This window comes from Thermobia domestica, chromosome 5 (genome assembly GCF_964235325.1).
Source record: "Thermobia domestica chromosome 5, izTheDome1.hap1.1, whole genome shotgun sequence".
Lineage (NCBI taxonomy): Eukaryota > Metazoa > Arthropoda > Insecta > Zygentoma > Lepismatidae > Thermobia > Thermobia domestica.
Window position 1 is genome coordinate 35,853,196 of NC_137458.1, and position 11,982 is coordinate 35,865,177.

At 36.1% G+C, this 11,982-nt stretch overlaps 1 protein-coding gene across 1 annotated transcript; it reads right to left on the reverse strand.

Moving 5' to 3' along the window:
* Nucleotides 1-9,244: 9,244 nt before the first annotated feature.
* Nucleotides 9,245-10,570, reverse strand: LOC145685047 (glutamate receptor ionotropic, delta-1-like). Its single transcript, XM_081757389.1, has one exon. The coding sequence runs from the start codon at nt 10,568-10,570 to the stop codon at nt 9,245-9,247; it is 1,326 nt and encodes a 441-aa protein (XP_081613515.1).
* Nucleotides 10,571-11,982: the final 1,412 nt, after the last annotated feature.

Sequence of the window (11,982 nt, forward strand, 5' to 3'; positions counted from 1 at the left end):
CATGTCACTTAAATAAACCTGAGATAGAGTATCCTATTTTCATAATTGATATCTCCTCTCCTCTTTTGTTCCCATATCTAAATAAAAACTCAAAAAACCTAAAACACAGGTCAAATTATTTTAAAAGAGAAGTCCAAAAACAAAATTTTAAGTCTTATTCTCACGGGAATCGGTGACATAGATAAAAATAAAATTACTGAAATGAAGTGCGTAGTTTAACGTTCCATGTTTATGCACCAAAGTTAAGGGAGACCGTGGTGATGAGAAATGAAATAAATGGTGGAACAAGAAAGTGGGAGGAATTGGAAAAAGCTCGAGAAAACCCACGCACGCAGTGTTTGTCCACCACAAAACTCACTTCACGGCAGCTGGGATCGAACCAGGGACGCCACGAAATAAAGGTAAACTAACTATCACTGAGCCACCGCCGCCCTCATATTAAAATGATTGTTACCTGTATTTCAACTCCTTCGCCGTCGAATTTCCAAAATTCCTTCCTCGTAAGTTTAAGACATTATACGTGGAAAATGCATATATTCATACGCTGGATTCCCTGACTCTTTTAGATAAGTCAGAAGCCGTGCAATCAAGGAGATGTTGCAATTCAAAAAATAATTTTCATTTCCAGAAAATATCACACCAAATGATTTGTAACAATAAACGACCAACAAAGACGTAATAACAATACACATCATAATAAAATAAATCTTACAATACTGGAAGGTACCTCGTCATTCATAGAAGACAACCACTCGTTCCATTTTGCTCTGAATATCGCTCTTAATCCAACTTTTGGAATTAATTGTTGAAGATCAGAATCTGTTAGCACTTTTAATGCTTCCACATCGACATCATTTTCTATAAAAGAGCATGCAAATATGAAATGAATATTCGTTCTTCATATATATTGCAGTAATGTGATATGAACAGACTAAAAAATATGATACCGGACACTCGATGCAATTCAAGATCTTCAGCTTACAAACTAACCTACTGCTTCAAATTCTCCTGTAAGGTTACGAAATTCTAACTACTTCCGGTCCACAAAGGGAGGTTACTAACTTTAAGAATTAGTACATAATGTAATATTTTCCTTTAAGATTATAGCGAAGAAATGATAATCCTCACCGATACCGACTTCCCTCATGAGCCACCACTGCAACTGAGTATAACTCCTAGTTCACTGAATAGTGGATAAGGGAATCTTAATATTAAATCGACTGCAGATTACTACCTCTTATAGCAGCCTGGTGATATGACGCATGTGTCTACAGCCAGGGTTGCCTTTTTCAACCGGCTTTTTTTTTTTTTTTTTTTTTTTTTTTAAAGCGGAGTAACCGTAACCTCTATTTTTTCTTAATGAATAAAGATAATTTGTGGGTGCTGATTCAATTGAGCTCGGTCTCGACCTCGAGAAGTGACCGCAGCTCGGTCAAATTCGAGGTCGTATAGACCTACCAGTTCCACAAATGACTTACCAGTAGAAAACGAATTATTTATAGTCTGCCCATTCAGCATTCCTCAGGCTTGATCTAAACCAAATGATGCAGCGCCTCTGAACATGGGACCGTGAGTTATGGAAATTAATATATGAGATTTTGATATTTTCAATTTAGTATAAATAGTCAAATATTCAGATTGATTTTGTAGGTGATTGTTCCCACGAAATTAAACCTACTTTACATTTGTAATATGAGGTAAAAATCGTAAACGTCTTAAAGGTTATCTGGTTTACATAGCTACAGTTAAGAGTAGATAATCACCAGCGCCTGCATACTTTTGAAATGAAAGTCATCGAATGTGCGGAAAAAGAGCTAGTTTAACCTCGACCTCAAGTGGTACTGAGTTGTGGTCAGTTATCGAGGTCGAGACCGAACTCCACATTAACCTAAATTACTTTATTTACTTAGAAGACATATGGAAAGAAATAATTTTGTTTGGTCTTAGCATTCTTATGCAACAGTGGGATGATGAAGAATAGAATCTACAGCTTCTGATCCACTATTCCGTTTGCATCTGAGCCACAGGGCTCTAGCTTTCTACTTCCAACAATCGGTTCAAGTTACTTAGCGACCCAAAGTTAAATTTTGCCCATTTTTATTATATGCGAATTACCCGAGTTGAGTTGATTTTAAGTTTAATGTCCTGTTAAGCAGCGAGGCTATATGAGACGTGGACCTACTTATTAACGTGGTATCCGAACCACATGAGCTCCCAGCGGGAATCGAATCCGAGGCCTTTACCTCCAAAGGTGCGTACACTAACTGCTTACTAAAAAGGAGCTCCACGAATTCCTGTAGGTTCTAGAACGCTGCCCCCTCCCCCCATATAGGTTAGTAGTCAGGTCGGTTCCTTTCTGTACCAAAGCTAAATACCCAATTCACACAGTATTGCCAAGCGAGTGATAGCGAATTAGTAGCCCAACAGGGCACATTGTTTTCTATATTTATTATAACTCAGTGGAGAGCGGGGTCAGTGTTCTAGACCTCTGCCGAATTACTGTACATATTTGGCGAACTTCTGACACAATTTCACTTTATTCACCCATTCCCTCAAGATATCGCACTCTGTTGTGCAGACCTTTTTTGTCTGTTTTATAAATACAATTGATACTGTTTCATGAATACATGTAATGTAGCTGGCGTAGTGTTAGCGTAGCATATTTTCGAAGATTTATAGGTAAAATGGAATACTTTGTATAAAAGTACATATTTATAAGAAACAAATTTCTGCAGACGACAGAATTAAATACACAGCAATACGGCTGAATTGTAGGTTAACATGTCTAGGGTTACCAGTGTAAAATCATTACAAGTGCTTTACGGCGGATAAAATAAGTGAGTGTGTATGAAAGATGACCCTATTAAATGCTATTTTCAACCTGCGGTTTGTTTCTGCACAATGTACAGAACTGTATTTTATGTTAATAAGTGGAACGTTACTAACATGAACCCATGACAAGTGCTACTGAAACTCATACCATTGCCAAAACTCAACTTTTTAATTTTTACTACATTTGCTTATGCGTATACCTACCATCGCTGTCGCGCCTACGCCCTTCGGATACACACCCGCCCATGGCCACCAGCTTCGCCCTGTCCTGAATCGGTTAGATTGCATTAGTACTTTCTAGTGGCCACCTAGTACAGGTTGGTTTGAGTTTTTGGTAACACGTTGCCAGAAATTAGGAGGGGGAGGGGGAAATTAGATAAAAACAGGATGATTTGCAGGACACGTTAGTTGATATTGCTGTTTCGATGTTCAGTTACTCAAGAATATATCCTACACAATTTTCTGATGGCAGTACTGTAAAGATAAGTAGAAGTAACTTATGTGGAAAAAGAAAGGGCCTATGTTTAGCAGAAGGGGTCCAGCTCTTTCCTCTAAAAAATGTTATAATTTTGGTAATTTCTGTTCACATTAGGTTAGAATAGGGTAGGTTAGGTTAGTCTACGTAAGGTTCGATTAGTTTGTTAGGTTAGTTTATGTTATAATAGTGTATGGGTCCAGCATAATTTTCCAAAAAATGATAGAATTTCGCTTATTGCTACTAATATTAGGTTAGTTTAGGTTAGCTTAGGTTACTTTAGGTTAGATTTGGTTACATTCCGTTACGTCTAAGTTCTTGCATCATTCATTTCTCCTGTAAATTTTGTGCTTTTTACGTGCTTCTGGACCCCTTGTACTAAACATATTGCAAAGAAAGTAAACTATTAGTAACAAAGATAGAAAACAACGTACCCTGCGGGGTTCTAACCCATCTCCACTCGCTGACGCTCGTCCGGCAATACTGTGTGAATTAAATATTGGTAACCTAACCTAATTTAACGTATCGAATCATAAAATGACCAAATGTGAGAACATCGCAAAAAGGTAGGTAAAAAAGCTGGCTTCCTATCGCGAAACAAAGGTCGACTTTTTTGCAATATAGTGTTTATGCCATACATTCGGAAGCCGTATTTATACGCAAATCATAAAAGAAATGTAATTTTTCAATAATTACTTCTGGTGGCCTTCTTAAATTTTATATATGCTAAGTGACAAATTTTCATGTCGCCCGCCGCTGATGTTCTAGGGGACAATAAGGAAATTAGCGGAACGATTTTACTTTTTCAACAATAATATCGAGTGGTGCGCTAAAAGTGAAAACTGTTTTACACTGAATGTCACATGCTAGATTGACTGTAATAGTATAGGCTATTTCTACTCATTGGTATCTTTTAGTCAGTATTCTTTATTACAAAACGTACGTTTGTACAGTACCAAGCGAAAACAATAAAGCTGATGTAGATAAAACATACCTGCAAATATGGGAATAAGGTGATCGAAGTTCTATTTACGTAGAATTTCGTCAACAGCCATAATTAACTTTCACAATGTAACTAATTTTGCCAGTGTTCAATCTTCTTTTATAAAATTACTCAAGGTAAAATTAACGAGACGAAAACTGTTTGTTACACGTCCGCCATTTGCATTTTTCCTGTAGAAGGAAAATCTGGAGCATTATGGGACATGCCTGTGACTGTGAAATGTCTTGACAAAACTAGACTCTTGTTCTTGTGTACACACATTACTTTCTGTATCCTGCACGTCCGGACGGGGAACGTACATGATTTACGTCTATTGGCGGCCGTACAGATTGGTCGTGGCTAAGCAACAAACCAATACGTACCTAGGTGCAGAAAATCATTTGTGTGATACAGAATCCTTCTAAAATTCGTCAATCCAGATATTCTAGACTAAAATTCAGCAATTTTTCTCTCAGTGTAGTCTCGCTGCTGAAAGGGACGCTAAACTCAAAATAAAATCCGATTCTTCAGTGTCATTGTCACAGTTGGACGGATTCGCAACTTCACTTACATATTCATCACTTTCTTTCTTTGCAGAATCGGCGATTTATTCATAACCATTCAAAACTGAAACACTTTGGTCTGCGTTTATCAAATCTCCAAAATCACCCTTCTCTAAACTTGTCGCAAAGATGGCCGAAGTTATCTTGTACGAAATCGCGACTTCGTCTATTACAATTTCAACTCACAACTCCTCTGTTAATTAAATTCTTGGTGTGAAAGACATTTGAAATTCCAAGGAGACGGCCTATATAAAACAAGTTGGAAGTTCAAAGCTTCGAGGAGATATGTTTGTACCCGCAATGATACCGAGTTCTCTATGGTTTCAGCCTTGATATAGCGCCTTGATTAGAAACGGGTTTCTAATGGAGGTGGTAACGTCGGGTAAACTTATATAATTGGTATTACTCTTGAGGAAAGTATGGCATGTGCGCTGTCACAGCCTTTTGTATGTTGTATAGAACTCACTCTATGTTGTTTCCATTATCACAAAAGGTTTTAATATCAAGATATCTCGTCAGACATTTTCTAATTTGAGATTACTATGTCTGAAATATGTCATCGGACGTTCTAAACTGATCAAGGATCAACAGCTAGCTGAACCAGGCCCAACGACGAACGTGATTTATGCAACAACTTTTTTACTTGACCATATCATAACCCATGGTCAAATATTTTAGCCTGGTTGGTGCAATTGACTATAAAAGATTCAACATTTGCGCCAATAAATAGTATAGTGTTACCAAAGTGCATGAGTAGAATGAAAAACATTTAAAACGAAACAAAATTTTGTGCGGATCAGTAGGTAATATTCTTTCTACAAATGTTTACAAGATATTAATAAATGCTAATGTATGAACGGTCTGCTGATTGATTGTTATTGCTATTATGTCCTTTAGTGAATTATTTCTTTGAACATATGCTCAGAATATTTTCCTCGTCAGACCTCGCTCTCTATAATATTTTAACCAACCTACCTCTGAAGGCTAATACAGACAGTTCTATTATATTTAGCCTCCGCCAAACAGTTGTATGAACAGATGCAAGTTAGTCGAGAAATATTGTTCTGACTTGCTGAATGATGCCTTCCCTCTTCTGAAATCCATGAACTTCCACGAAGCTGTTTATATATGTAATAATTCATTTTCAATATGAAAATATGTTGAAGTCGAAAGGGACAGTTTCTTTGAAGTGATGGAATGGATAGAAGATTGTCCTTGAGCTTCCATTAAGTTAATCAAAATAGATTCTCCATACTCCATATTACATGTATATTTGACATTTTGTGAAACGAAAAGCAGAAGAAGAATAGAAGGAAATACGTCGAGATTGCCAACTCTTTCATCACTCGATTTTCTTGTTATTCAGATCAGAGTGAGTATAGAGAAAACGATGACTTTTTTGATCTTGTGTACAGTTTGCATAAAGAAATCGTTCAATTTGAATATTCCTAACATCAAAAATACCTTTCATTCCTGTCACAAGAAATCAGAATTTCAGATGATAATACTATATCAACAAATTCTACTTTGACATCATTTTTACTGTGATTGCGAACTAAACTGAGACACCAATTTGACAATGTTAACTTAATTGTTAGTAGATAAGGAATCAAAATAAGATTTATTGGTACAAAACATTATCCACTTAAGTCTGTAGACTACTAATACAATTATGTCCATCTTCTCATTTATTTATTTATTGGAACGAAGGGAAAATAATCCTATATAATCATAATCTTAACAGAAGTAAGCCACGTCATGAGGCCCGTTCATGAAGTTTACGAAATTAGATTTCAATTATAGATTTAAGACTAAAATATATCCATGGAATTCTCGACCTCAGAGATCACTGATTCAATATCCGTATACTTATAGACACTAATTCGTCCCGCATCACTTTTGAAATAATTATAGTACGAAAGGTATAACGTCGTTGGCTTCCCGCGAAAAGTTATAGTGACGTTTATGGGGAGTGGCCAGCTTGGTTACTCGTGACTCGCTGAGCGCAGTAGATGGTTGCTGGTGATTGGCTACCCTCTTACCACACCCCTAGTGATGATCAGGTCCAAGCGCGGGAAGCCAATGATGTTATACCTTCTGGACTATAGGCACGTGGACACCAAGCACTGAATCTGCATGTAACAGAACTTAGGATGAAATGTTAATTGAAGCACAATGCTGAACAACGATACATGCGACATCTTGGACCATTTGAGTTACCAGTAAAATTATCCTCTACGGAACATATATTGAAAGTATAGTATTAGTAAATAATAGCCATTTCTATTATTGCACAATCAATATATATTTTTTAGTTTATACAGTACGTTCCATATCATCAAGGCATGTAATTTCAAAATAAATCTTCATTTAGTAAACAATGTACTCGAATGTTTATTTTAAAATAGTTTTACATTCAATTTGATTATTAAAATGTTTGTGAATCAAAAAGCATTCCAAACGGTAACCTACTGTAATTATAGTAATAACTATTATATCGATTATAGATTCTTATCTATCCATAAGTAAGAATCTATATATTCTATAGTATTTTATAGATATAGTATAAAACAATTTGTAGGTTATAGCAGGTTTCTGTTTGAAACGTTTATTCTTTTGAGAAATTTTAGTAATAGTTTCGTTTCATACGAAGCATATCAGGGTATTTCCAAAAGTATCTGGTCTGATACTGAAATGTACTACTGGTACGTAATAAGCCGTTCATGGCATGTAATGCCATCTATGGACGACATAATGTATCAGTCAAGTACCTAGCTGTGTCAGTTCGTTGGAGGCAGGAATTTGTATCAGTCATTGTACGTTGAGCTCGCACACTGCATGAAATAAATCCAACATTAACGTCTGACAGGAAAAAAAATACCAAAGATGAGATATATACCAATGAACAATCTCATTGAAATGAAATGAAAAATGAAATCTTTGAGTTTAACGTCCCACGGTTATGCCGGTTAGGCTAAAGGAGACGGTGATTATGAGAGATGAGTGAAATGGTGGAATGAAGAAAGTGGGAGGAAACGGGAGAACCCCGAGAAAACCCACGAGCACGGTGTTTGTCCACTACAAAGTTTACTTGGCGGGGGCTGGGATCGAACCTGAGACCCCAAGCACCAGAGGTGAACGCTCTACCACTGAACTACCGCGCCCCCCAACAATCTCATTGAGCTGAATAAACTTATATAAATGAGTCTAAATTCTCATGTGTGTAGTTTTCGAGAAAATACAGAAAAAAAAAAACGAATTGTACCTAACCATTGAGGCTGCATGGGTACCAAGCCACTTATTTCGATTAAGTTGATCCTGAAGTATATCTTCATCAAAGTTCTTTATAATACTAGCAGTACGCCAGTACACTGTATGGTTAATGTGATATAGCCTAAAATAATGATTAATTTAATTTTTGTTTCATTACAATATTGTCCATGAATTAGACATATATCAAAACATAGATCACATGAAACTGAATAAAGAAACAATACATGGAAGTAAATTCTCATTAGCACTTTTTGAAAAAGTGGAAAAAACCCAATTTTGATGGTGCTACAAAGTATATCATTCGTCGCCAAATTGTTTTATTCTGCTGCCACAGACCATTTATTTGTTTAAGCTTATGTATTGTATGTTGCAATCATCCGTACACCCACACGTACTATAAGCCTCATGTTTTCACTATAAACACGTGTGTTTACAAATTATAAACAAGCAGTGGCAGACGACAGAAGGAAACTGCACTATCAGGAAGAAACGAAGAGGACACGAGAAATCACGAAGTAATCCGACGACCCCTCCACAAGTTCTCCCTCCAAACCGACGGCTATAAAAGAGGATGACGGGACCAAGAAAGTATCAGTGCCAGTGCTGATCGTTCACCTATAATACCTAGGGCTACGGAGCTACTCCCTTCTCTTGAGGCCGCTATGGGCTATGAAGACTTAATCTACAAACTTTCTGCTGAGGCCGCCTTGGGCGACGGAGACATTACCTACTCCTGAGTCACTATGGACTACGGAATCACCGGTCCTGTTTGAGGCTGCTGTGGGCTAGGTCATCATGCTATCTACCCGAGGCAACATCGCTTGCCGAGGGACTCTTTATATCCTATGCTGAAAACATTGTAGAGTGAATATAGACTTAGAGAGAAACTTGTAGTTTTTTTTTTTACAAAAATTATATAAGATATTTTTTATAATTAAACGGTAAAGGGCTAAATTCTGTGTATATTATTGACTCTACTTACAGAACATTACAACATATATTAAAAATACACTCTTATATACCAGAGTATCTGGTGTTATTCGTATTTTCCTAACAGTGACACACACATACTACTTGTAAAGTGAAATCTGAAGACTTTTCAACAAACTAACCGTAAAATCAATTTTGAACACAATGTCTGCGATGGTGGGCATGCTCCATTATAAATGTACAAGCAGAGATGAGCAATGCTGTACCAAGTAACATGAAAGGTCCGTGTAAATGATGAACGGCTAAAGGAATGGGCCCTATTGAGAAGGAAACTTGTTGTATATACCCTTCATCAACCAATCTCATGACATCCGTTTCCCAAAACTTAATAATTCCAGACTGTACAATACTCCTGATTATCGAGTTTAACTCATTTTTATATCTGAAATTATTCTTCTTCATCCCAATGGACACGTGGTAGTTGGCCACTGATTCTTTAAGGATTTGGAAATGTGCATGTTCTTGGGAAATAAAAGTCTCTCCAATAATGTACTTGTTGTCCATGACTTCGCACCAAGTTGCATAGTTGTTGTCCTGTAACAATCTTCGTGCCTGATCTTTGGTATCAACCAAAAGGACTTTTGAAGCTAATTGTTTGCTGTATTGATTTTGTGAGTTGTAGAAGAAATCATACGTCATTGGGATGCGAGTTATAATTGACATGTTGCTCTCAGCAAGCTCTTTGATAGTATTTACACGAGGAATGATTTGGGGTACTGTCAGTGACGATATAAGTTTGCATGTATAAGCACAACTGATCAAGAAACACGTGATAATCCACCAGTATATGAGTTGACGTTGTGGATGCTCCAAAGGTTCCCGACTCAGATGTCCTTGTACAACAACTTCCCAAGTATCCAATAGAAAACCTTCAAACTTGCGTCGAAACATAAATCTTGGTGAAGAACTTGCTTTTAAAATGCTTGTCTCAATATGAGCAAAGACAAACCAAACAATAGTCATGAAAGCAACCTCTACCACATACAACGCCCAGGTTGTTATATCTAATGTATTAAACATAGCATACCAATAAGTGGTCACCATTGGCTTGAACATGAATGTATACTTCGAAGCAGCATACGTGCTACTAAAATCGTATGCTTCATATTCTCTAATAGCCACATACACACCGGTGATTGCTATATCCGCCCCACGATGAACAACTTCACCCATTAATCCTGTGAAAGTTTCATTTTCCAATTTCCTTCCCCAAGCTTCATTGTCCTTGGGAGTTTGAAATGTTACCTTCAAATTATTCTTCTCCGTCAGCGTTTGTATTATTCTTCCGTCAATTCCATCGTAGATTTTGCCATTGCTAGAATTTTGTACCACTACATGTGGCGGAAATTCAATTAATGCTACTCGTAATACTGCTTCTTCTTGTTGTGGTGGTTCTATTCTGAAAACTTTGCAATCACATGAAAGAGATGAACCTATGCGATACTCAGTAATCATATTACAAGACTGGACCCAAACTATATTGAAGATGTTAGATTGTACAATATTTTTCAATGATACAGCTGAGGTGCATAATACTATAAAATGTACTTCATAGTTCCTATATAGACAATTTGGAACATTGTTCATGGTTTCGTAGATATCATTGCTACTACTATTAAGTTTAGTAATATCAAGACCAGAATTTACAGTTCCAGTTTTTAAGCTGATGAAAGTGACACTAATTGAGCATTTGTAAGAAATTATTTGACTTTCATTTGAAGTAGCATTGTCAGACATAATTGGATACCGAATATCATATATCTCACGAAGTAAATCTCGAGAGTCAAAAGTAGGTTGTAAACTTAAGTGCAGGCAGTTAAAGGTTGATTCGTGTGGTTTTTTAGATAAAAGTATCGAAAATGTTTTTGATTGCTTCTTGAGGTTAAGTAAAGTACTACAATTAAGGCGAAAAATTAACATAAATATCATCAGATTCTTCATCTTTTTCTAGTTCAACCTGCAAAACAGAAGAAAGTTAAATCTTTATTGCAACATAACAATATGCATTTCTTTAATACCTTTGTATTATTCTTCTAGTACAGGGTGGCCCCAAAGTAGGTATACAGCCATGCATTGATCAAGAATGACATTTTAATTTATGAAAATATGAATTTTACTTTCTTCAGTCTGTTTCGTGATTAAGATGTAAGTGAAAAGAAGTTAAGAATAAACAATAAAATAAATTGAGTCAATATCTGTATGGATAACAATAAGGAACTATATAAAATGGCATATGCAAATCAGTACGGTGCTGTATACCTACTTTTGGACCACTCTGTATAGTAGGTGTGACGGATGTATGACATTCATAGTGTACTACACTGACAAATTACATATTGACATTGCAAAGTATACTATACTGTACCAATTTCGGAATTTTTCAGTTACAGGTCAACAATGTTTATCTAGTAAATTAGATTGGTTAAGTACTAATTTATCTTAACTAAACGATCACTGCATATACTTTTCTACAGAATATTGTTAGAAATTCATTGTGCTCTAATTTAAAAAATCAGAATTTTTGACATGAAATGTATTGAACTATATTCATTTTGTTATTATTTATCCGGTAACGTTCACATTAATTGTTTCAGTAAAATGTGTCCTCCTATTTCTTGCTAGTCATCTAATAATCTTGTGATAGTGTTTAATTATTACTATTAGGTAGTTCAAATAGTATTTATGAGTAATAATAGTAAAACATTAGCTTGAAATACACTCAATAATTACCGAGATATATGAGCTTCATTAAAGTTATGTAAAGAAGGTAATACTGAAGCAGTTGGAAGATGAAGGCTGGGAGGTGTGTGATTATTCTGCCGTAGATCGTAGGTATGATGTTATAAATAACATAATTAATAGTTCAC